The sequence below is a fragment of the Panthera pardus genome, unplaced genomic scaffold (assembly GCF_024362965.1).
Source record: "Panthera pardus isolate Hobbes unplaced genomic scaffold, ASM2436296v1 HiC_scaffold_4, whole genome shotgun sequence".
NCBI lineage: Eukaryota > Metazoa > Chordata > Mammalia > Carnivora > Felidae > Panthera > Panthera pardus.
Window position 1 is genome coordinate 11,588,831 of NW_026526969.1, and position 24,214 is coordinate 11,613,044.

At 54.1% G+C, this 24,214-nt stretch overlaps 1 protein-coding gene across 9 annotated transcripts in view; it reads right to left on the reverse strand.

The window, feature by feature from the left end:
• Positions 1-8,106: 8,106 nt before the first annotated feature.
• GRID2IP (Grid2 interacting protein) overlaps positions 8,107-24,214 on the reverse strand; it is a 36,343-nt gene continuing 20,235 nt past the window's right edge. For 2 of the 9 annotated variants that reach the window (XM_053893952.1, XM_053893950.1), the window contains 17 exons: positions 23,880-23,974; positions 23,383-23,566; positions 20,499-20,653; positions 19,309-19,455; positions 18,949-19,046; positions 18,656-18,773; positions 17,556-17,911; positions 16,784-17,197; positions 16,177-16,264; positions 15,288-15,365; positions 14,564-14,760; positions 14,066-14,221; positions 13,841-13,927; positions 12,816-12,945; positions 12,607-12,725; positions 11,834-11,998; positions 8,107-11,604 (listed from right to left, as the gene is read on the reverse strand). In XM_053893952.1, the coding sequence (XP_053749927.1) occupies positions 11,533-11,604; positions 11,834-11,998; positions 12,607-12,725; positions 12,816-12,945; positions 13,841-13,927; positions 14,066-14,221; positions 14,564-14,760; positions 15,288-15,365; positions 16,177-16,264; positions 16,784-17,197; positions 17,556-17,911; positions 18,656-18,773; positions 18,949-19,046; positions 19,309-19,455; positions 20,499-20,653; positions 23,383-23,566; positions 23,880-23,974 (2,659 nt within the window). In that variant the 3' untranslated portion in view covers positions 8,107-11,532. Of the gene's footprint in view, positions 11,605-11,833; positions 11,999-12,606; positions 12,726-12,815; positions 12,946-13,840; positions 13,928-14,065; positions 14,222-14,563; positions 14,761-15,287; positions 15,366-15,638; positions 15,693-16,176; positions 16,265-16,783; positions 17,258-17,555; positions 17,912-18,655; positions 18,774-18,948; positions 19,050-19,308; positions 19,459-20,498; positions 20,654-23,382; positions 23,567-23,879; positions 23,975-24,214 lie in introns of all 9 variants that reach the window. The other 7 variants (XM_053893951.1, XM_053893948.1, XM_053893945.1 and 4 more) reach the window with 6 other exon arrangements.

Sequence of the window (24,214 nt, forward strand, 5' to 3'; positions counted from 1 at the left end):
CGGTCAGACACTCAACCAACTGAACCACCCAGGCTCCCCTAAAGAAAGTAAAATCTTGGGGCACCTGGCTGGCTCAGTCTGTGGAGCACATGACTCTTGATCTCCAGGTTGTGAGTTTGAGCCCCACATTGGGTGTGGAGATTACCTAAAAATAAAATCCTTAAAAAAAAAGAAAAGAAAATATCTTTCTAGACACAGAAGAAGGCCAAGAGGAAGGAGAAAACTTTGAAATTAATCACATAGGAAATACATACAACCTACTGTGCGGGGTTGAATAGTGTTCCCTCGCCCCTCACAAATTCATGTCCACCGGGAAACTCAGAATGTGACCTTATTTGAAAATAGGATCTTTGCAAATGTAGTTAGTTAAGATGAGATCATATTGGATTAGAATGGGTCCTAATCCAATGACTGGGGTCCCTTTAGGAGAAAACTGAGATGCAGACACACACACACACACACACACACACACACCCCCCTTATGAAGACACAGACACACACAGAAAACACCGTGTGATGGTGGGGCACATCTACACGCCAAAATGGCGCCAAAGGTTGTTGGTAACCACTAAAAGGGAGGGGAGACACATGAAACAGATTGTTCCTCAGAGCCTCCGAAAGGAACGAGCCTGGCCAACACCCTTGATTTTAGGTTTCTGGTCTTCCAAACTGTGAGAAAATACATTTCTGTGATATTAAGTCACCCAGTTCGTGGTAATTTGTTTACAGCAGCCCTAGGAAACAAATACACCTACTTTTTACAACAAAATAATTATTAGACGGACAGCTAACTTCTCAAGACCGAAAATGGAAGTCAGTAAGCAGTAGAATGGTCTAGCTTCAAATTGATGAGAAAATATAACTGTCAGCCTAGAACCATATACCTACTAAAACCATCTTTCAAGAATATGGGTGATAGAAAGACATTTTCAGATACAAAAACCGACAGAATTTACTACCAATAGCCTGTCATTACAAAAAGTCCTAGGGGCACCTGGGTGGCTCCGTAGGTTGGGCATCTGACTTCAGCTTAGGTCATGATCTAGTTCATTCATGGGTTCAAGCCCCACATTGGGCTCTCTGCTGTCAGCACAGAGCCTGCTTTGGATCCTCTGTCTGTCTGTCTCTCTCTCTCTCTGTCCCTCCCCCCTCCTCTCAAAAATAAAGAAACATTAAAAAAAAAAAAGTTCTAAAGTAGGGGTGCCTGGCTGGCTCCATCAGAGGGGCATACAACTCTTGATCTTGGCATTGTGAGTTTCGAGCCCTATGTTGTGTGTGAAGATTAAATACAAGCATACTTTTATAAATAAATAAATAGTTTTAAAAAGTTGCAAAGTAAAATATGTACTTTAGAAGAGTGAACATGATCCCAAAAGGTTCAAGAAGCAAGAAGGGATGACAATTGAGAAGGATGTGACGGTGAGAATTCTTGAGAGGCGGAAACTGGGAGCCAGAGAACAACACCAGAGCTCGGCGGCCAGGATTTCATTAGGCGAAAACTCTGCATCTGGAAGACAATGGGCCCGATTGTTTCCCAGGATGGAGTTTTCCACGTAGCCAAAAAAACAAAAAAAAACAAAAAACCTCACGAACTAAGAAATATCTCGGAGACCGGTGAACCCCCGTGACTCAGCAGCTCAGCTCCTGAATCAGCGTTTTAGTCATTAGTGTCCGTTTCCACAGCCTCTTTCAGAAATACTGGTTGGTACTTAGTGTGAGGAAAGGCTGGTCAAGGTTTGGGGATGAATTTCTTGAGCACATGAGAATTGGCTCTACCCTCTTGATACAGGTGCAAAGACTCTCATTTATTTCGGGAACTTTAGATAGTTTTTGGTAACCATGTAATGTGTCTTCTGCACATATTATGTATTTGAAGTACTTTTACCAACTGGTAAGTACAAATCTGAGATCACTCTTAATACTTTGGGTCACTCGTTGGCAAGCATAATTTTTTCACTGACCCTCTATTTTTGGACATCCTGGCTGCTTCTGATTTGACCTACTCCTTGGAAAGCGTCACAAAACAGATGGAAGCTGCTGCCAATTATATAAATATTTACACGCAGCCTACGCCTGTATATTTCAGCAGTGGCACAGGGTCCTATCACCTATTCCACTTTTCATTCACAGGCATGGGCAGATTCAACAGCTTCCCATCAGAGCAATACAAAGTTAAACACGGAAAGTATTTAAATACTTTGAAAAAGCTGTCCTCTGCTAATCTCTCCCTCTATTTGAGGTACAGTGTGTATGCCTTTCTTGGTATAGAGTAAGCTTTGGCACGCTTTCTAAAAAAATTTTATTTATTTTGAGAGAGAGAGAGAGGCAGAGAAAGAGGGAGAGAGAGAGAGAATCCCAAGCAAACTCTGTGCTGTCAGTGCAGGGCTCGAACCCGCAAACCGAACGGTGAGATCGTGACCTGAGCCGAAATCAGGAGTTTGTTACTCCACCAACTGAGCCACCTAGGCGCTACACCCTTCTTTTGTGTATAAAATTCTAGCACCTAAGCTCATATTGACAGTAGCTCCTAAGAGATTTATCATTTTTTTTCACTCTTTTGTAGAGCTTATGAGATAAAGCTTCAGCTTTAAGTAAGCATCATCAAAACTTTCCGCACACATTTCAGTTTGTTACCGAATGCAGCGATATAACATCGTACCTCATTTTCTCTTCTCATTTCTCTTTTGCGTGTAATTTGCTGCGGAGATGCACGTCTCTGAACGTGAATGAGGTTATATCTGAGATTTATTTCTGCCTATTGTATATCTGAGCCCATGCTGACTTCAGAAGAACGATGAATTGCTTTCTACGTGTGTATACACATATACATACATAGATATGCCTCAACACACACATGCATGCACATGCTTTTGAATAATATGAAATTGTTTGAGGACAACTCTCTGCAGATTCCTTGACCAGTGAGGATGAAATCAGTGTGTTTAAAGGCCCTTGGCAATCAAGGATAGTTTCTCACGGATTAGATTTAATGGCGGAGAACACTTAGAGATGGCAAAACGGAGGGGCACCTGGGTGGCTCAGTCGGTTGAGCGTCTGACTTCAGCGAAGGTCTTGATCTCGTGGTTTGTGAGTTCGAGCCCTGCGTCGGGCTCTGTGCTGACAGCTCAGAGCCTGGAGCCTGCTTCGGATTCTGCGTCTCCTCCTCTCTCTTCCCCTCCCATACTCATGCTCTGTCTCTCTCTGTCTCTCAATAATGAATAAACGTTAAAAAAATTTTTAAAAAGAAATGGCAAAACAGATTAAATTGCATGCACCTTGCTCTTCTCTCTTCCTCTGCAGACCGGTCTCTGCATCTCTGCCCCACCTGGCAAGTTGACATCTCTCCTGTTCTGAGAGATCAGAGCCTGAAATCTCTGTATTTATTTAAAATCTCCTTGGGTGGGGTTCTGATTGGCTCAACTTAGGCCAGGCATCCCTCAAAGTCCAACAAACCAGCCAAGTGGGCAAAGACGCATTGTGGAAGATGGCTGCCGAGGGTCCGTTGGGTTTATTGGGACACCCAGGGGCACTGGGTGGGGTCCACACAGACAACCAACGGAGCTGCCCACCACATGCCGTGGGTTGAGGGCAGGCTCCCCGCCTCCTCTGAAAATATCCCAGGCATCTTCTGGCTTCAGAATTCAAGCAGAAAGAATGGTCGTCTTCAGCCCAGCATCAGGCTTGCTCTGATTCATTTCAGGGCCCAAGACTCACCTTTTCAAGGATGACCAATAGTACGATTTACCTTTCCATCAGGAGAAGACTCATCTCCCAGAAAGGCGATCCCGTGGAAGTTAGCATTAGGCGTCCCCCAGTGTCCACGTTGTTCAGTTCTGAGCAGCGGTGCCACAGACGCGGACGACCCAGTCCAACCTGATACCCGCCCACGCTTCTCCTTCTCCTCCCCTCATCGAGACTTCAAAAAACTCATTTCAGGGGTGCCTGGGTGACTCAGACGGTTAAGCGTCCTACTCTCGATTTCGGCTCAGGTCATGATCTTGCAGTTCGTGGGTTCAAGCCCCACATCGGGCACTGCTCTGACAGTGCAGAGCCTGCTTGGGATTCTCTCTCTCCCCCCTCTCTCACGCTGCCTGACCCTGCTTGCTCTCTCTCTCAAAGTAAATAAACTTAGAAAAAAAAAAAAAACAAACAACGCCTCATTTCAGCCAAGGTCATCTTGTTACCTCCAATTTTGTATATTTTTTACTTATTATATCATAAGCATTCTCCCATGACTTAACTCTTCAACATTTTAATTGCTACGTTCTATTCCAACATGGGACTGTCATATATTTTATTTCACAAATCTTTTTTGTTTCTGGACATCCTTGTCGCTTCAGATCAGCTCCACAAACAAACAAACAACCGTGTGTCTCCATGTCTATTTGCATTTCTGACCGTTTCCATGGGGTCAATTTCCTAGTAACCGATACGACCCATTTCACCAGACCGGGGCATGCGGTGACTCCATGTGGGTTCCTTCTGTAGAAAGCACACTATCCCCACACGGTCCAAGAACACACAGTCGGGAATCCATCAAACTCTTTTTAGAGAAAATATTTTCCCTCCCTTTCAGGATGCTGTCAAGGTAAAGATCTAGCTGATTTGCACAGCTCAACAGACCCTGTACCTTTTGGTCTGTGGAACGGCATTTGGTTTCATGGTAACTCACAGTTTCCCGCCTCTCCCCTCCCAACGCTGTGTGGGGCCCACCTTCCTGTGACTGAATGGTCCATGGAGTGAATTTCCTCAAACAAGGGCATCTTCAAAATAAGGCAATCAGCATCTTTCCATCCGGAAACTGGAACCGCCAACGAGCCCCAAACGCAGTTCCCTTGTTAAAATTTAAAAACGTATCAAGTCCTTTTGTATGGGGTACCCCACTGTACCCCAGGGTGGCATGGATGTGTCAGCTGGTAACAGATGCTTTATTTCGGGGGTTGCAGATTCACAGCTGGGCTCCATCTGGCTCACAGAAATGTTTCCTCCGGCTCATAATTGATCATCTCCATTACAGTTTTGAACTGGCTGCGAACATTTCACCAGGGCATTTTCAAATTAAAAAAAAATCTGGATTTCTAGCTTCCTTTGAGAAAGCCTGCCGGTCAGGCATCACGAGGCTTGCCTCCCCACCTGGAAGTTCCACAGGCTGGAGCGGAGCGGAGGGTCCCCCTGCAGACAGGGCATCTGCTCTCCAGCAAACCCCCCCCCCCCCCCCCCGCCACGGTCTCTACTGTTCTTCTGTGTCAACCACCCTTCTCTCCTGGCCTCCTGTGGATTTCCTGCACCTGCCCACTTCGTATGTGTGGACTGTTACTTTGCAACACTTGTTTAAGCCTTTCAGATACACGTGGCCAGAGTACCTTACAGAGAGCAGCTTAGTCCCTTGAGCAGCTTAGTGGCCCCGTGTCCGTGTGCGGATGTTACTTCAGTTTGATTGAATGGGTAGTTATGGAGCCCTCGCTGTGTGCAAAGGCTAGAAGCAGCTGGGCCAGTGGGAAATCAAGCTGATGACGGGGTTATCGGTGCATAGACGCCTGGTAGCCGAAGCCTGGGTGTGCGAGAATTTGCCAAGGGAGGGTAAACAGCGCCCAGGGTTGCTTCAATAAAGGCCAGTTAAGATAAGAACGGCAAGCGACAAGCGTGCCCTGTGGCTTCCTGTCGGGGAGATAGCAGGTTGAGGGGGACGATGGGAGAGAAAGCCAGGTGGCCAAGTGCTGAGAGGTGAGTGGATGGTGGGGACAGAGGCAGGGACGGTGGACAACAGTTCAGAAAGATGGGCTCTGAAGGGGCACTGACCAGACATCAAGCACTGGGGTCTAGACTGTTCTGGGAGGGCTGCAAGGGGAGCGGGAGGGGTATTTACAGGAGACTGGGAAGGAGCCTGTGGAGAGTGATTTGTGTTCACAGAGCGCCCTGGGAGGCTGGGGACACAGGAATGTAGCACAGACAGAGAATTCACTCCGAGTTGGAACTGAGAGCAAGGCCTGAACATGGGATGAAGAGAGGGAAGGTGGGAACATCCCGCTCAGAAGCCTCTATTTTTTTTTAATGCTTATTTATTTTTGAGAGGAAGAGAGACAGAGCATGAGCGGGGGAGGGGCAGAGAGAGGGAGACACAGAATCTGAAGCAACTCCAGGCTCTGAGCTGTCAGCACAGAGCCCGAAGTGGGGCTCCAACCCACGAACTGTGAGATTATGACCTGAGCTGAAGTCAGATGCGTAACGGACTGAGCCACCCGGGCTCCCCAGAAGACTTTCTCTTTGGAGCATCAGATCAGTCCAGAGATTTTTGAGGCCTCCTTGGGATCCGATAAGGGACCTCAGAACGTGAATGCATTTGGACATGGGGTCTTTATTTTTATTAAAATAATTTTTTTTTTGTTTTTAATGGCATTTGTTCGTCATGTCTGAGCGGAGACAAGACCTGTTTTATTTTTTAAATTTTTTTAATGTTTATTGTTATTTTTGAGAGAGAGACAGAGAGACAGAGTGCAAGCAGGGGAGGGGCAGAGAGAGAGGGAGACACAGAATCTGAAGCAGGATCCAGGCTCTGAGCCGTCAGCACAGAGCCCGACACGGGGCGCGAACTCACGAACTGTGAGATCATGACCTGAGCCGAACACTTAACAGACTGAGCCACCCAGGTGCCCCTGGAGATGGGGTCTTTAAAGAGATACCTCAGGTTAAATGAGGTCATAAGGGTGGGACTCTATAAACCCAGAGGACCGGGGTCCTTATAAGAAGAGGAAAAGACATTAGGAATGTGCACATGCACACACAAGGGGCCATCTGTAAGCTGAAGAGAGCAGCTCAGGAGAAACCAGACCTGCTGACATCTTGATCTTGGACTCTCAGCCTCCAGACTGTGAGGCAGAAAACTCCTGTGGTCTAAGCAACTTTGTGGTATTTGTTGTGGCAGCCAGAGCAGACTAAAGCAGGAAAAACAGGAGAAGCGAGAAAAGAGCTATATAGGGCTTTATGTTGAAGTCACCAGTATCTGTGGCCCTGGAAAGACTAATATATATATATACATATATATATGTATACACATATATATACACACACATATATATATGTATGCTCATATATATGTATACACATATATTTGTGTATGTATATATATATTAATATTTTAAAATTTATTTTTGAGAGACAGACAGAGCATGAGTGGGGGAGGGGCAGAGAGAGGGGGAGACACAGAATTTGAAGCAGGCTCCAGGCTCTGAGCTGTCAGCACACAGCCTGATGCGGGGCTTGAACTCACGAACCAAAAGATCATGACCTGAGCTGAAGTTGGATGCTTCACTGACTAAGCCACCCAGGTGTCCCTATATGTATTTTAATTGTGTTGAGGGATGGCTGGGTGGCTCAGTCGGTTGAGCATCTGACCCTTGATTTCAGCTCTGGTCATGACCCAGGGTCATGGGATTGAACCCCTCATCCGGCTCTGCACTGACAGCGTGGAGCCTGCTTGGGATTCTCTCCCCCTCTCACTGCCTCCCCCCACTTCCGCCATGCTCTCTCTCTCTCTCTCTCTCTCAAAAATAAATAAGTAGGGGTGCCTGGGTGGCTCAGTCGTTTAAGCGTCTGACTTTGGCTCAGGTCATGATCTTACAGTTTGTGAGTTCGAGCCCCGCCTCGGGCTCTGTGCTGACAGCTTAGAGTCTGGAGCCTGCTTCGAATTCTGTGTCTCCCTTTCTCTCTGCTCCTCCCCCGCTCATGCTCTGTCTGTCTGTCTCTCTCCTTCAAAAATAAATAAAGACACTTAAAAAATTTTTTTAAATAAGTAAACATTTTATTTTTTATTATTAAAAATGTTTTATGTATTTATTTTTGAGAGAGAGAGAGAGCACGAGCAGGGGAAGGGCAGAGAGCGAGGGAGACACAGAATCTGAAGCAGAGCCCAATGCAGGACTCGAACTCACAAACCGCGGGATCATGACCTGAGCTGAAGTCGGATGCCTAACTGACTGAGCCACCCATGCGCCCCAATAAATGACATTTAACAGAATTGTGTGGAGCAAGACAAAGAAGATATTTCCACGCAGAGGATGGCCTTTCATGTAGACAGAGCTGAGTGTTTGATCCAGCAAGTCACAAACCTGAGTTTCACTTTTTATTTGTAAAAAGGAGATCACAAAACCCACCTAGGAGGGTCATTGTGAACTTAAAATGAGCTGAAATATGTAAAACGTTGGGCACACTACCTATAAACATTTGTTATTAGGAAAGGTGGCATGTAATTAGGCTATGTTATTTTGTTAGTATTATTGAGAAATAAATAAATTTCTGGGGTATAAATGCTTGCATTCACATCTTGACACTTGGTAAGGAGTTGGCGGGGGGTGTGGGGGGTGGGTATGGCGCACATATTGGCTCACATATAGGGCTTTGTACTGACTCGGGTGTAGAATCACCATGAAGTATAATCCCAGAAAACCAAACTCAGAAAGGCTGACCCATAAAGATGTCTGCACTCAGCATGGTGTCTGGCACATAGTAGGCAGTCAAAAAGTATTGGCGGATGCATTTATGAATGAAGAGCTCTTGCTGAGAATGGTAAAAGACTGAACATCTATAACCATCTGTGGGTGGGTGTATTATTCAACCCTCTTAGTGCTGCAAGTGACAGAAACGCATTCAAACCAGCCTAAGCCAAAAACTTAAAATAAATTTTAAAAGTTTACAAATGGAGGGGGAGAATTTGTTGGCTCAGAAACTGACAAGTCCAGAAGTCTGCTTCAGGCATGGTTGGATCCAGGGACAAAAGAGTTGTATTGAGTAGTCTGCTCTCCTCTTCTTCCCTGTATTAGCTCCATACCCAGGCAGGTGTTCTCCATGTGGTGGTCCTGAGAGCCCCCTCCGGGCTTCTACCCTCTACGTATCCAACAATTCACCCAGAAAAGAGGGAGCTCCCTTTCCAAACAGTGCTAACATGAGTCTTAACTGGACTCTAAGTCAGCCAGCCAGAGTCACGGGATCATCCTTGTTCAGTCAGCACTGCTCAGGGCCTGTGAGTAGGGGAGAGATAATTTCCCAAAGGAAAAACAGGGTGCTGTTCCCAGCAGAAGGGAGACTGGTTGCTAGGCAGGCACAGGCCATTGCTGCCCCCTGGACCCAGTGGAGTCAGGCGACTGGGTGAGACAGAAGGAAGCAATGCCACCTGGAGGACATAAGGGGGTGGCTACCCAGAGCTGTGCTGGGTCCAGGCAGGACCGAGGCCACCGAGGATTTAAGGAGGCTGGGATCTGTACCAAGAAGTCAGGCCAAGCGGCCAGGTGGTAGACTGATTCAGAAAATGGCCCTGCTTCTCCACCTGTCCTGAATCCACACCCTCTGCAATGTGACTTAGCATCATCTCTCGTCAGGAGTGGAGCCTACTTTCCCTCCCTAGAATGTGGGCTGGCCTTTGTCACTTGACATAGACTGTGGGGGGGTGGGTGGCAGTTCTGAGCTTAGGCCTCAAGGGGCCTTCTGTGACTCTGGTTCCCTTGGACCCCTGCCTCCACCACGTGAACGGTCCTGGCTATTTAGCTGGGGGATGAGAGGCCATGTGAAGCTGTCCCAGCTGTCCCAGCCACAGCCCCAGACACAGGAGAGGGCCCTGCATGGCTAGTAAAGCTGTCTAGCTGACTCACAGATGACCGTCCACACATGAGTGAGTCCGCTGAGCCCAGCTCAGGTCAGAACTGCCCAGGTGACCCGCAGAGTCATGAGCAGTAGATGGCTGCTGTTTTAAGCCACTGAGATCTGGGACTGTTTGTTACACGGCATTGTGTGGCAAAGTAGGTTCCTGATACAAGGCATTTAGAGAGAAAACAGAGCTAGTGCTTGGCTTGCCAACCTGTGCCCCCCGGCACGGGGCTGGATTTACTTTGGGGATCACGTCTGCTTACAGCCTGGTGGAGTCTATCATGTCTGTGGATCTCACACAGGGATTTTAACTGTCCGACATGTTTCTCAGAGACGTGGGCCTTGGTAATTCCTGAAATTATCTAGCTTGAGCTGCCGGGGACCAACGTGCACCACTAGCCACATCCGAACCTCTCTCCCTACCCCCGCTGAATTGCACGCTTCGATGTAGCCATTTTTACACGGTGGCTGTGCGTGGAGAACAAGCACAGAACATACATGGCTTCAAAGAGCAGTCTGTGGGAGACTGGGAGGAACTGAATGGGTCCCAAATCCCATCCGAGAGCAACATCAGGCATTTGGTTGTAGGGAGAGAAAAAGAATGCAAGAGACAGGTTTAAAGTGCATTTCGGACTTCTCTGGAAGAAAGTTAAGGAAAGAGGAATCTGCCTTATGCCGGAAACTGCCCACTGGAGCAAGGACAGGATGAAAGAAGTTAACACATCTTCCCCACCCACAGCATCCCTGTCCCTAGGATCCAGGTAACTGTCTCCTCTCCTCCCGTCCTCACGAGGGCCTCCAGGCACACACGGGAAACAGCCTCTGGGGGCCCCAGCATGTCCCACTGTGTCGTCCGCCGCTACACCTGCTCTGCTCACGTGACCTCTTCCAGGGAACGTCACTGCCACCCAGCTAGGCAATCGGCCACCAAATCCTGCTCACCCAGAACCGAAACATCTCTCTGTCCTCCCCGCCCCCACCTTGGCCACGCCATCCCATTCTCAGACGCCCCACTTCAAACTCGCCACTTCCAAACTGGACTTAAATTTGTCTGCAGGATAAAAACCCTCAATTCTACCATCTGACGAGGCGTGCCTTCCTAACCCAGTTCTCCCCCTTATCCCTGCCCAGCATCTCTCCTGCCTGCCCTGCTGGGCTGCCATCAACTGCAGTTCTTCCAGCTTCCGAGACCCAGGCTCCCAGGTCCCTGCACCTGGGGGTGTCTTTCCTCCCTGCCTTCTTCCAAGCAGTCCCAGGAGGCCGGGGCTGGGTGAGGGACCACAGGCCTGTCGTGCCCATTGGCATGGCGTGTTCGAGGGCATCCGTCACCTTCTCTGGGGTCCGGGTGTGTGTTTTGCAAGGGTGTCCCTTCAGCCCACTGGGAGCAGACTTGGAAAGGAGATTCCAACGTCCCCACTTGGGGCAGAGTGTGCTCTGGCCGAGCTCTGAGGGGCAGGTGGCAGACACTGCCCCCGACTGGGGGCCACCTCGCAATCCACTTGCTGGTCACGGCCCCCACCCCCACCCCCAAACCCTCCCCCGGGACCAGACCAGAGTCCCGAGGGTGCGTACAGCCAGCGGCTGCTTTGAAGGCCCCTCGGAGCCAGGAGGGGCAAAGCCAGGCCCCCCAGTGTGAGCACACCTGCGGGCAGCCGTGGTTCACGCTCCGCGGGGAGTTGGCGCCTCCGCTCTGCCCCACGTCCCCGTGCTTGTTTGGAGCGGGGGCCGAGGCCCACAGAGGGAAGCCTGGATGACCCTGAACCTTCCCGGCACCCAGAGCCCGACAGCTGAGGTAGCTGGAGATGCGGGGAGGCCGGGCCCCACCTCCCGCACCCAGGCCACTCGGGGCTGCTCCAGGCCACTGGGCTGGGCCTTGGGCAAGATGAGCTCCGGAGGTCACCAGGCCAGGGGCGAAACCATCCCTGAGCTGCGTGGGCCGTCCCCAGCTTCCAAGTCACTGAGTGCTCGCTGGGGAGGAAGGGGCACATGGGGAGGGGCTGGTCAGCGGTCCAGGGACCCCTGACTCCCCGCCCTGCCTCATCTCCCCACCCAGGGAGCCAGGGAAGGGACCTATTGGCCCCATGGGGGTCCTGTCACATTTGCGGGGGGCCCTTTCCCAATCTGGGCTTCATGGAGGCCTCATTTGACCTCCAGAGGGACTTCTAAGAGGCCTCTTCGGCCTCTCATCACAGCTCACCTCAAACTTGCTCATGAACTCTGCAAAGATGCCGAAGAAGGCCTCAGAGGTGGTGGCTTTGGAATCCTCGCCGAAGAAGGCCAGCGCCCTGCCCAGCTCGTCGGTGGCCTCCCGCTGCAGCGCGTCCAGGGCCCGCAGCACCGGCTGGGCCGTCTCTAGGAAGGACTGATTGCCCCGTTAAGGAAACTGCCAGGCATCCTCAGGTTCTCAGGGCAGTGACCCCAGGCTGAGCCTAGCTGCCACATGCCCTGTGCTCAGCCAGGAGCCATGCTTGTTCGGGGGGCTCCAGTCCCCTTCGCACACTGCCCTCTCAGCTGGCCATGAAGCCCACCACAGCCAGTCAGCCTCGTGGCCTTCCACTTGTCTTCTCTGTAGGGTAGCCCTGTCTCCCCTGTGGGCTCTTCTCAGATGCCGTGACCCCTTCCTCCCCAAACACCCGCTGATAGTATCTCCCTGTCACTCTCTAGGCTTTGATCTCTCTCTTTTTTTTTTTTCTGTAGCATTTGCCGCTATCTGTACTCTGTGGCAATGTCCCCCTCTCCTGACTGCCTGTGACTTAAATCTGGGCTCTATGGCCCAGAAGGACAGATGGGGCGAGGCAGTGGCTTTTGGACAGTCAAAAGAACTCCTCTTCAGTTATGCAGACTTCGTGTAAGTGCTTGGATTCTAAATCACCAGGATGGACCCTCTGCCAGGACCCCCGGATCCCAGTGGCCACTGGGGTTACAGACAGCTCCCCATCCCGGTGCTGGGACCGGCTGCTCAGAGGATACTGTCATGACCACAGCAAACTTGTCCTCAACGGAGGGGGGCGTGCTCTGGCAAGCAGCCTGTATCTCACTGATGGTGCCATGGAGGTCAGCTAGGTCACTGGTCAGGGCCCGTTGATTCACTGTAGGGAAGGGAACAGAGCCTCACGAGCACCGGCCTCCCAGCCCGGGACAGTGGCACCTCTGCTTCCCCGCCCATGCACTCAGCCTACCTTTGGCAGCCAGGGGCACAGTGGGCAGGTCCTGAGCAAAGCCGAGGAGTTCTGGGAAGTGCTGGCTCAGCGATTTGGCAAGAATGTGCAGGAAGGTAGATTTCCCATCCACAGTCTTCGTGGAGTTCAGCTGCAAGTGATGCCCAGCAGACATACTCCTCAAGGACCCCATCAGACACCTGATCACACAGGTCTGGGTACCCTTGGTCCCACGTCTCCTGGACTGTGACAGCAATTCCTGGCCCTTGACACCCAGCTACTCCAAAGTTGCCAGTATTTCTTCCTCTGAAGCTCTGCTGGGATGCCCACAGGCCTCCTCAGGAGTTTGGAGGTTCCCTGGCCCAGATCTTTGAGACATCCTTCCAGCCCCCCAGGAACCAGGCCCACAGCCATCGGCTAGAGAAGGCCACCAGGTTTTCTGTCCTTGGCAGTGAGGCCTTGTCAGCAAATATAACCCCAGATTTTCTGACCCCTGGGTGACGGTGGTGGGACACCATTCACATGTCTTCCTTCTTGTGATTTTCTGGAACCATATGTGGCCCTCCTGGGCTTCAGACATCCTAAAACATTCATATCTACAAATGGAGTTTTTCTTCTTCTCTTTTAAAACAATCAAAGGTACCATGGGGAAAGGTCCCAGAAACAGTGGGAAGACCAGGTATTCAAGCTGTCCTTTCTCAGATCCTAGATCTTATAGGCGTAGGACGGCCTGACAGTGGTGGTGGTATTAAGGACACAGAAGCTACCAGGTGAGATTCTCTCCTTCCTCTTGGAGTCTTCCCTCCCTGTCCCCCCACCCTCCATTTTTCCAGATCCCAAGGCTTGGCTTGGAAACGGTCCCCCACCCATCCTTTACTGCAATTACATTCTGGCCTGCTGGCAGCCAGCTTTTCCTCCTGGGAGAAGGGCGCTCCTTGGCCATGACATTCTCTCCTCCCCTCTGCCACAACTTGGGTTGGGCCTGGCCTCCCCAGCCTCCATACGGTAGAGCAAGCTCATACATTACTGCCAACTGGTCCCCTCACCTCCGTCAGGAAGTTGATCTTGAAGCCTGTGGTCTTGTTAGTTTTGGGCTGTCCATCGTTGAGATAGTTGCCCATGGCCAACACAAACTGCGGAAAGAAAGGTGGGCAGGTCCTGCCCAGGTGCTCACCCCGCACCCCAGACCACTATCAGGATGGGCCTCCAGATTGGAAGCCCCAAGGGGCAGACAAGCAGGTGGAGTGATCGGAGAGTGGGTGCGCCCTGACCTCCAGGATCTTGGCGAGCTTCCGGCTGTTCTTGAGCTCAAGGGAGGCTTGGCGCAAGCACTCCAGGCTGCCCCGGATCTCTTCTGTCTTCTCCTGTAGGGTGGCCTGGAAGTGGAGACTGCGCAAGCGGGTTTTGTATTCCGGAACCGACAGCATCTGTCACGAAGTCAACGCCAGGATTGCACCCATCCCACCAGGGGGCCCCACCGCCCCACCGCAGCCTGGGGTGGGGGTCAGCTGGCCGCCCGGCATTCCCCTCAAGAAAAATAAGCACAATCCCAAAATGAGCACACAAAAATAAGCACAATCCCATCTACCTTGAACCCCGGGTGGGAACTGGCCATTAAAGGTGTAAAACTGGGACTCGGAGGCGCGAGCGCAGTGGCGGTAGGGGAGCGGGACCCACGCAGCCCCGGTCACAGCGAGAGCCCCGATGGAGGCGGCCGAGGCCGCCGGGCAGCACCCCCCGACCCCGGGCGGCGGTCACGGCCGCGGCACCTGCAGGACGAACTGATCGGGCTCGCTGAGGCGGCCGGGCGCCTCGCGGAAGGCCTGGTAGCGCTGCTCCTCGTCGGCGTCGGGCGCGAAGAGCAGCAGCTGCGCCAGGTGCGCGGGCTCCAGGCGCCGGGGCTCCATGCTCATGAGCACCTGCCGCAGCTCCGCGGGGCTCAGCTTCAGGTGCGCCAGCAGGATGGCTGCGGGCCGGGCCGCGAGCGTGAGCCGGGGGCGGGGCCGGGGGGAGTGGGCGGGGCGCCTAAGTTCCCCGGGGCTACCGGGAGGGGCCTGGGCGGGGCAAGGAACTGGGCGGGGCAGGAGCCGGCCCGGAGAGGCAGAGGGTTCTTCCCCAGGCCGAATAAAGGCGAGGACAAGGTTCTCGAAGACTTAGACCTAGATTCGGGTGGGGTCTGTGGGCGTGGTGCCAAAATGAGGGAGGAGACCCCGTGAGGGAGAGTAGAGGATGCGGCTGGAGGCGGGGCCATAACCCGGAAGCCGAGGCCTGTAGAGGTGGGGCCAACGAGGGGGCGGGGCCAATGAGGGTGGAGCCCAGCGCGGCACCTGCGCCGGGGTGGGTTCCTTGACCTAGGAGGGGGCCTTCACCCAGCCGGTGTCGGACCCCCACGGACTAATGTGTCATCCACCCCCGCGGATCCAAAGCTCTGCGGCCCAGAGACGGGGCCGCCTCCTGTCCCCCATAAGCCCTGGGACTCCCCGAACCCCTCACAGGTGTTGTAGGCCTTCTTGTGAGACAGGATCTCCACCACTTCTTTCTTCCTGAAGGGTTCGGGCCCGGGCAACGGCTCTGGAAGGGAAAGTGGTTTAACGGGAGGACACTAGGCTGGTGGGACGGCCCAGGAGGGGTGTGGCCACACCCAATGGCGAGACACCCCTTGACAGGGCCGTGACTGAATCAGCTCCTGGTGTCCACAGTTCCTTCATTCCTCAGTCTCCCACTCAGGTGTAACATACTCAGCATGCGTGGTGGGTGCCCCTCCCCTCCCCGCCCCTCCCCCTCCCCCCGCCGGGGCCCTTGGGACTGAGCTGCCCGAGTAAGGTGAACCAACCACCTCTTCACCTTGCAGATGCTTCCTGGATGGACAAAGGCCTTTGTCTTCCATCCTGCAACCACCTGTCACACATGATACCCCTGGCTGCCTGGAACCCCCCCCAACAATCCTATAGGGAGATACCCAGAGAGGGGAGAGGGGACAGAGAGACTAGAAGGGACATCTAGTCTCCTAGATATGGATGCCTCCTGGTCACCTGATTCTGGCTCTGTGACTTTAAGCATATTATCTAGCCTCTCTGTGCTTCTTCATCAAGAAGCCAGGGTGGTCACAGTCCCTGTCTCTTAGGGTCATCACGGGATTGATTTAGAAACAAGGGTGTCTGGCATTTGGGAAGCATGCAATAAATGCCAGCTATTACGGTCATCTCCACTTGGAGACGGGAGAACCGAGGATCTACGAAGTTAAATAACTCAGGGACACGGTAAGCAAATGGCAGTCGGTGCGGGCCTCTGGGACTCTAGGCCCCGGGATGCCACAAAAGGCAGCAGGTGGACTTCCAGAGGGGCTTGTGGAGGGTTCCCCCAGGGCCCTCGGGCCACTCACTAGCAGGTTTCTGGGTGCCGAAGTGGAGCTCCAGATCGAGGTATTTTACCATGTCACTCAGCTTATCATAATCAGAATCTTCCCCGAGCTGCAAGGCAGAGGGTGTCACAGTGAGGCCCTACCCTGGCAACCGCACTGCCACCGCCCACCCCACCCACCCTCTAAGGGCTGCCCTGGGAGCTACTGAAGGGAGAGCCCTCGTCAGGCCCTGGGGTACACGTGGGGGCCAGAGGAGACTGCGGGAGACACGAACTCGTCCAGGTTATCAGGCGGTGAGCCGCTGCCTCCTCAAGTCCATTGCATACGTACACCTGCAATACTCCCCCTGCAGAAGCCAGCAAGCTGCACTGGGGCAGGCGGATGAAGGGACTGCAAAGGGGCCGCAGCCAACCGAGGGGGCTTAAGGAGGTGGCCAAGAGCTCTGGCCTTGCTTGGGGGTGTTCTTTGCAGGGGGTGCTCTCACCAGAGCTGTCCTGGGTTCACGATGCTAGGGAAACGGAAGCGGGAAATGCCAGGGGCTACAAACTGGACAGGGGCTTGTCTTCAAGGGTGCTGCCCAGGCCACCTACCCCTGGTGCAGGGCACCCCCAGGCCCCAGGTCACCTACCTGACCCCAGATGGTGCCTTCCGAGTTCTCCACCTGCTCCCACCGTAGGCGCTTGACGCTCATGTGGCTGGTCTCACTTCGGCGGTGGCCCAGGCCCCGGGACAGCATGGGGGGTGCACAGGGCACCGGTGGGGGCAGGGGTGGCGGGGGCGGTGGAGGGACTGGGTGGCTGAGTTGGGTGAGGGGCTTGACCAGTGTCTGAGCAGGGCCCCGAGGATCGGGGGTGCGGGAGCTGGGCTTAGGGTCATGGAAGGGCAGAGGCGGCGGAGGCGGGGGGCTGAGCGGGGGTGGGGGGATGTGGTCGGAGACGGAGGAGTAGGTCAGGGAGCTGCCTTCCTCACTGCTGCTGATGCACTCGCTAGCGCTGCTCCGTTCGTTGGTCACAAAGCTGCCCTGGTCATCGTGGAAGCTCATCTGCCAGGGCGGAGCAAGGTGAGGGAGAGTGGGATAGCCTGGGGCAGGGGGTGGGACAGCCTGGGGACAAGGATAGGACAGTCTGGGAAAAGGAACGGGGTAACCCGAGATAAGGTATATGGGGTGGCCTTGAGTGGGGGGTGTCATAGCTTGAGTCAAAGGGTGGGATAGCTCAAGCCAGGGGGGTGGGGTAGCCTGGGACAGATTCTGGGATGGACCGGGGCAGGGAGGGAAGTAGCCTGGGGCAGATTCCCAAGGGCAACAGGCTTCTTGTGGGAGCCCAGGGATACTGTTTCCCCTTCCAGACCCCCATGGCACACGTGGGCCCCTCGCCCTCCACACCTGCTTTCACGCTCACCTCCTCATAGTCATTCTCAGGGCTCAGGAAATCATCCACGACAGTGACCCGGGGGCCCAGCTGCTCACTGAGCACATCCAGGAAGCGGTCAGTATCCCGGCTTCGCATGGGGCGGGAGAAGGTGAAGAGCTTCCTGTGGCTGGGTGGGCGGGCAGGGTCCGGACTTGGGGGGCTGTCGGAGCGGATGGGCCCGGGGTCTGGCTGTGGGGAGGGCGCCCTGCTGCTGTCCAGGCTGGCGTAGGGGTGAGACTCAGAGCTGCTGGGGGAGGCCAGGCCCCCTGAGCACAGTGGGTAGTAGCAGGGGGAGGGCAGGAGCCGCTCGCTGGGCCACGAGACGCTGGACAGGGTCCTGGGCCCTGGGGTGGGGGATAAGGTGTGAGGTCTCTTCAGTCAGCACCTGGGTCCCAGGTGCAGGCTGGAGAGGAGGGGCCCGGGGCAGGGTGGCTCTGTGTCCCTGGGTACCTTCCTTTCCCTCTCTGGACACAGCACAAGAAGACCCTGGATGCCCCTGCCTCCCCCGGCCCTTCCCTAAGGGAAATCAAAGGTCAGAGTAGGTGAGGGGGAACAGTACTTAGCCCCAGGACAGGCCAGACCCCAGCTCATCTTGGTCCCACCTAGGACTGACCGAACACAATTCAAAGGGGAGATGGGCCTTCTCCGGGCCCCAGACCAAGGATCATGAGGCACCTCCCGCACCCGACAGGCCCTTGGCTGACAGGAACACTGCCCTGGCATCCTGCCTTCTGAACTGCAGAGAAACTAGCTTCTCAGTTGGGCCATTCACAGAGCAATGCATGCACTTAATAGTTTATCCAACAGCCACATGCTAACTCAGGGCTCCTTAGGGGAAAGACCTAGGCTCTTCTAAATCTATAGGAGGGGTAAGGATTGGAGGGGACCTGGGAAGACCTGCGACAACCCTAACCTTGATGGACCTTTGCCATGGAGACCACTGAGGTTCCCCACAACTCAGTCATGGAGTCATGCAACAAAGGGGAGGCTCGAAGGATGTGCCTCAGATGGGGAAAACACCCAGACCGACAGCCCAGTGGACAGAAGCTAGTGCTGCCCTCAGGAACCCCAGCCGGCTGAGCCCCTACCTGCTGCACCTGCCGGGCTGGGCACTGGCGGGGAGGCACGGGATCTGGACGTGGTCCCCACCTTCCCTTTGAAACTGCTGCTCAGTCGGGACTCGAGCTCCGCATAGACGGCTGACATCTTTGGGGAGAGGAGGCCAGGGTGAGTCCAACCCACCCTCCCCTCCCATGTGAGGCCCTCACATGGCCTCAGAGGCCAGGCCTGGGTGGTCTGGGAGGCAGGGTTCTGCCCCAGCCCCAGGAGCTACCTATTCCCAGCAGCCAAGTGAACCACCAGGAGGGTGGTGAGGTCTCACCATCTTCGGATTGGGGGTCTCAGGGAGGGACGTGCCGTCGCCTGCTTGGCGCTCGCCTGGGATTAGAGGAAGAGGCATCTCGGGACAGTCACCGGGACCTGCTGGGGGAATCGGGGAGGGTGGAGTCCACCGTGGAGACATCCAGTGACCCTTCTGAGCTCTAAGGCTCAGGTTCCATCCCAGGCTCAGTGGGCAGCCATGGAGAAAGAACTAGCAAGCCCTGCAGACCCCCGAGGGCCATGGCTCAGCCCCGCTCAACCCGTTCTCCGGGATCTCTCGTCTCACCAACCCCATTTTGCAGGTAGGAAAACGGAGCCCTGTTCCTCACACCCAGTCCCGCCTTCCCGTCCAGAGCCTCACCGCAACTGAGGCTGGCCTCTAGGCCCTGGGACCGGAGGCTGCGGCGGCACATGGAGGAGGCCCTCAGGGAGCTGCGTCGCTGGGGCTCCAGCACCGGCTCGGGCTCAGGCTCGGGCTCAGGCTCCAGGTCCAACTCGGGCTCTGGCTCTGCTGTGGGACATGAACAGGAGACGGGCCCCTTGTCCTCTCAGCCCAGGGGCCTCCCAGGAGGGGTGAAGGCAGCAGCTGTGTGCACCGATCTGTGACCCCAGGCTCTGCTTGGCAAGTGGAGAGAGATTGTACACCTACTGCTCAGCCTATGCCCCGAGCCTCTTGCTAAAACCCTCGAGCCTCTCCCAGCAAATTGTGGGTCCCCAGGACTAGGGATGGTGGGCACACAAGGGCCAGCACACAGGTCTGCAGACTGTGACCTAGCAGGTGCAGAGTATGTAGAACATGGGCACAGGGTTTGGCCTAAATGATGGGTGCGGCTTTATGGCCACATGGGGGACACTGTAAGAGATGGGCAGCTGTGGGAAGCTGAGGCCACACATCGTCCGGCAGGCCCTAGTGTGTGTCCGTGTGCATGGAGGCACACCAGCCAGGTGTGACCTGACTGTGTGCTCACTCTCCAGCTCTGTAAACAGCAACCACACGAATTTCCTGGTCTGTGCCACATTTCTTGAGGTGCAATGCACGGCCACTGAGGTCACTCCCATGTTGTGGGTGAGAAGCCTGGGCTTCCGGGCGGACAGGCAGGGTGTCTAAAGTCTGAGATAAGACTGCAGATGTTACTTAAGGGTGAAGCTGAGGGGCACCTGGGTCGCTCAGTCGGTAAAACATCCGACTTTGGCTCAGGTCACCGTCTTGGGATTTGTGAGTTCGAGCCCCACGTCGGGCTCTGTGCTGATGTTCAGAGCCTGGAGACTGTTTCGGATTCTGTGTCTCCCTCTCTTTCTGTGCCTCCCCTGCTCACACGCTCTCTCTCTCTCAAAAGCAAATCAACATTAAAAAAGAAATAATAATAATAAAAAAGGTCAAGCTGGCAAGGCGCATCCGCGGGGCCAAGTGTGCGACCAGCCCGGGTGTGTCGGGCACGTGTCTGCATGACACAGGGGTGCATCCGTGTGTGGAAGAGGCCCAGGTAGGCTGCGATCTGAGAACAGGTGTCTGGCTCTTCGGTGGGCGGGGCAGCGGGAGAGGCTGCTTACCTGTCATGGCCGTGTAGCCCAGGAAACACGCGATTTTCTCCCGGCACAGCTCCTGCTCCTCGTAAGTCAGCAGCTGGTAGATGAACTGCCAAAGGACTTGCTTGGCGGGTGTGTCCAGCACAGGGTAGACGTCCACGATGAGGGTGTCAATGTTCCTGGGGGAGGGTGCAGGAGCAACGGCTTCATTACTCAGGGGCTCACCATAGGGGGAGGGAGAGATGGACAAGGTAGGGGGGGCGCTTCCAGGCCACAGAACCCTGCGGAGACAGGGAAGGGAGGAAGGCAGGCCTGGCGATCGGCCACCCTGATTCAAATCCTGGCTCTGCCACTTACCAGCCAAGTGACCTTTCTCAAGTTACTTAATTTCTCGGTGCCTCAGTTTCCTTATCTGTAAAATGGGGATAAAAATAGCATCTATCTCATAGAGTCACTGTGAAGACGAAAACACATAGAGCGTACTGGGGAGGCTGACTCACTACCTCAGGGATTGGCAAATGATGGTCCGCAGGCCAAATTCTGGACCCCCTTCTGTGTCTGTAAAGGAAGTTTTATTGGAACACAGCCATGACTCTTTGTTTATATATTGTCTACGGCTGGTTTTTTTTTATTTTTAAAAAATGTTTATTCATTTTTAAGAGACAGAGTGCGAGCAGAGGAGAAGCAGAGAGGGAGACACAGAATCAGAAACAGGCTCCAGGCTCTGAGCTGTCAGCACAGGGGCCGACGCGGGGCTCGAACTCATGAGATCATGACCTGAGCTGAAATCAGGAGTCGGACGCTGAGCTGACGGAGCCACCCAGGCGCCCCTAAAATAGTAATTTAAAAACTCAAAATAAAAAGATGTCACTTTCTGGCTGAAAGACTGCAGGTATGAGTGACAGCGGTGCTCTGGGAAAATATTTGGTATTACTTTGTCAAACTAGGTACACAAGGGGCGCCTGGATGGCTCAGTCAATTCAGTATCCGACTCTTGATTTCAGCTCAGGTCATGATCCCAGGATTGTGGGATCGAGCCCCACATTGGGCTTCGCACTGGGAGTGGAGCCTGCTTAAGATTCTCTCTCTCTCTCTCTCTCTCTCTCTCTCTCTCTCTCTCTCTCCCTCTCTCTCTCTGTCCCTCTCCTACTCTCCCTCTCAAAATAAATAAATAATTTTTTAAACGTTAGGTAAGCAAATACCTTAAAAGCCAGCAATTCTGCTCTGAGACGTAAATTTCAAACGAACTGTGCACAGCTCCGTGGGGAAATGTGCAGGACGAAAGTGGGATGCCCATAAGTGATTAAGGAAGGAATTGCTCTGATGGGCCATGGACAGGCTGGCTGGGGGCTGTCAAACAGGGGTCTTGGAAGGCAACAGATTGTAAAGTTGCCCAAGAGATCCAGGGCCCAACCCAAAGTCCAACACACCCCATAGTCACGGTCTTTCTCCCAGATGAAGGCTGAAAAATCGAATTAGTACCTAGACCCAGCTTTACGTCAGAAAGAATGTTCACCAGTGTTCACCAATGCTACTGTGATGGAACACAGTGGTGGCAAGGCGGGGTCTGTCACTGGCAGGTAAATACCTCAGACACGGCTGGCGGGGGAGGTGATCTACAAGAATCTGGTTGCAGTTATAAACAATGTATTCCATGTCCGCGGAACAACATGGACAGATCTAAACACACAGCACTTGGTGGAAGAAAGTCACACACGGAATGTGCAAAGAATAGCACAATCATGATGCAGAACAAAAAGGTACATCATATGTGGGGCGCCTGGCTGGCTCAGTCAGAAGAGCATGTGACTCTTGATCTTGGGGTCATGAGTTCAAGCCCCACGTTGGGTGTAGAGATTACTTAAATAAAACTTAAAAAAAAATACATCATATGAAACAGCAATGCCTACACTTGAGGAACACATCAGACAAAAGGATGCCCGTTAAATTCATCAGACTGGTGCCTTGGCAGGGGAGGGATGTGGGAGACGGAGAGGAGCTAAAAGGCAATGAAAGGTGGAGACAAGCCCAGCATCCAGATAGACAACATGTGGTCTGTCCACAAAATGGAATGTTATTTGGCTACGAAAAAGGAAGGAAATAGATACCGTAGCTTGGATGGACTTGGAAAACACAATGCTGGGCGAAAGAAGCCAGACGTGAAAGCCCACATACTGTGGGCTCCTATTCATGTGGGAGTCCGGAACAGGGAAAGCCACAGAGACACTGAAGCAGATTCATGGTTGTTTAAGGGGTGGGGGGAGGGCAGAGGAGGAGGGGGTGACAGTGAAGAGGTGTGGGGTTCCTTTCTGAGGTGATGAAAACGTTCTCAAACTGAGTGTGGTCACGGATGCACGGATGTGTGCATTAAAAATCAGTGCCTCGTACCCTTAAGTGAGTACATCGTGATGGTGTGTGAGTTATATCTCAACAACGCTGTTTAAAACAAAAAAAAAAGAAAAGGGCACGGACAGGTGAGGGGTTTGCATGGGCCGTGACAATGACCCTATGGACTGAAGTTACAAAAAGGAAGACACTGACCTAAGCACCCCCTCCCCCCTGCCCCATGACGGCCGGCCGGCTGGTGGCGAGCGCCCACAAGCCAAAGTCTTGTGAGCGGTCCATGACCAGTGCAGCTGGTGGTTGCTGCTTCACCTTGCAGAGGCTAGGTCACGTGGCTGGGAGGTTTAAGAGTGAGGGTTTGTTGTGGGGCACCTGGACTGCCCACCCCCCCCCCCCGGGGCCCCTGGTACCAGCTGCTGCTTTCTTTGAGTCCCCCCCCAGCACCCCTCCCCCAGCCCAGGAGAACGGGGTGGAGGAGACCCAGGCAGGGAGACCCCGATGGTGAGTCTGGGCAGGATTTGGGGCCCACCCGGGGCTGGTCCCGCCACCTGTCTGGTTCAGCCACCTGTGTTGGAAGAAGCTCTCAAGTGCCCGGCAGACCCCATAGCGCTCGGGAGGCGTGAGTAGGTGCTCCAGCTGCTGGCTGAAAGTCCTCCCCTGAACCCGGATGCTGGAGGGTAGGATCTCTGCCACCCACTGCAGGGAGGTGAGCGCCGAGGACGGGTTGGGGGAATCCAAAGAATCGGAGTCTGTCGGGGACCACGGGCAGGAGAGGCACAGGTGACCCAGGATCCCCAGGTTGGATGTCGTGTCCCTGGCAGCTGGGGGGAGTGCCGGGCACTGGGAGCCACACTTGCTGCCAGAAGCTGGGGACAGGGATGCAGGGACAGCCCCTGGCAGGGTCCCTGAGGCTGCCCCACTGGAATCTACGGCACCACGTGGGGAGGGAAGCTGCAGGCTTAGGGGGAAAGGCAGAGTCCTGTGCAGACTCGTAAATCCCACACACGGAGCCCTGGCAGGGTGTCTGTGAGCCGTGAAGCCTAGTGGTAGTGGGTGTCTCACCGCTGGCAAACGGGACAAGCCCCTCCTCCACCACCAGCGTGGGCACCGCGCCACTGCCTTGAAGCATGGACACCACCTTGTCATGGGAGCAGTTCCTGCCGAGAAGAGATGGCCCAGGAGGGCCTGACCAGGATGAGCCCTGTCCACGGCCACCCACCAGACCTCCTTGTCCTGCTGGTAGAGGCCACTCAGCATGCCCACAGCTAGGCCAGGACCAGAAGTCGGGTCCTGCTCATTCATATCCTCTGCAGGAGATGCTCCAGGCCCAGGACCAGCTGGACACTTCTGGGTGCAGAGGGATTGAGCCCACATCACCCCTAGGCCGGGCTATCCTC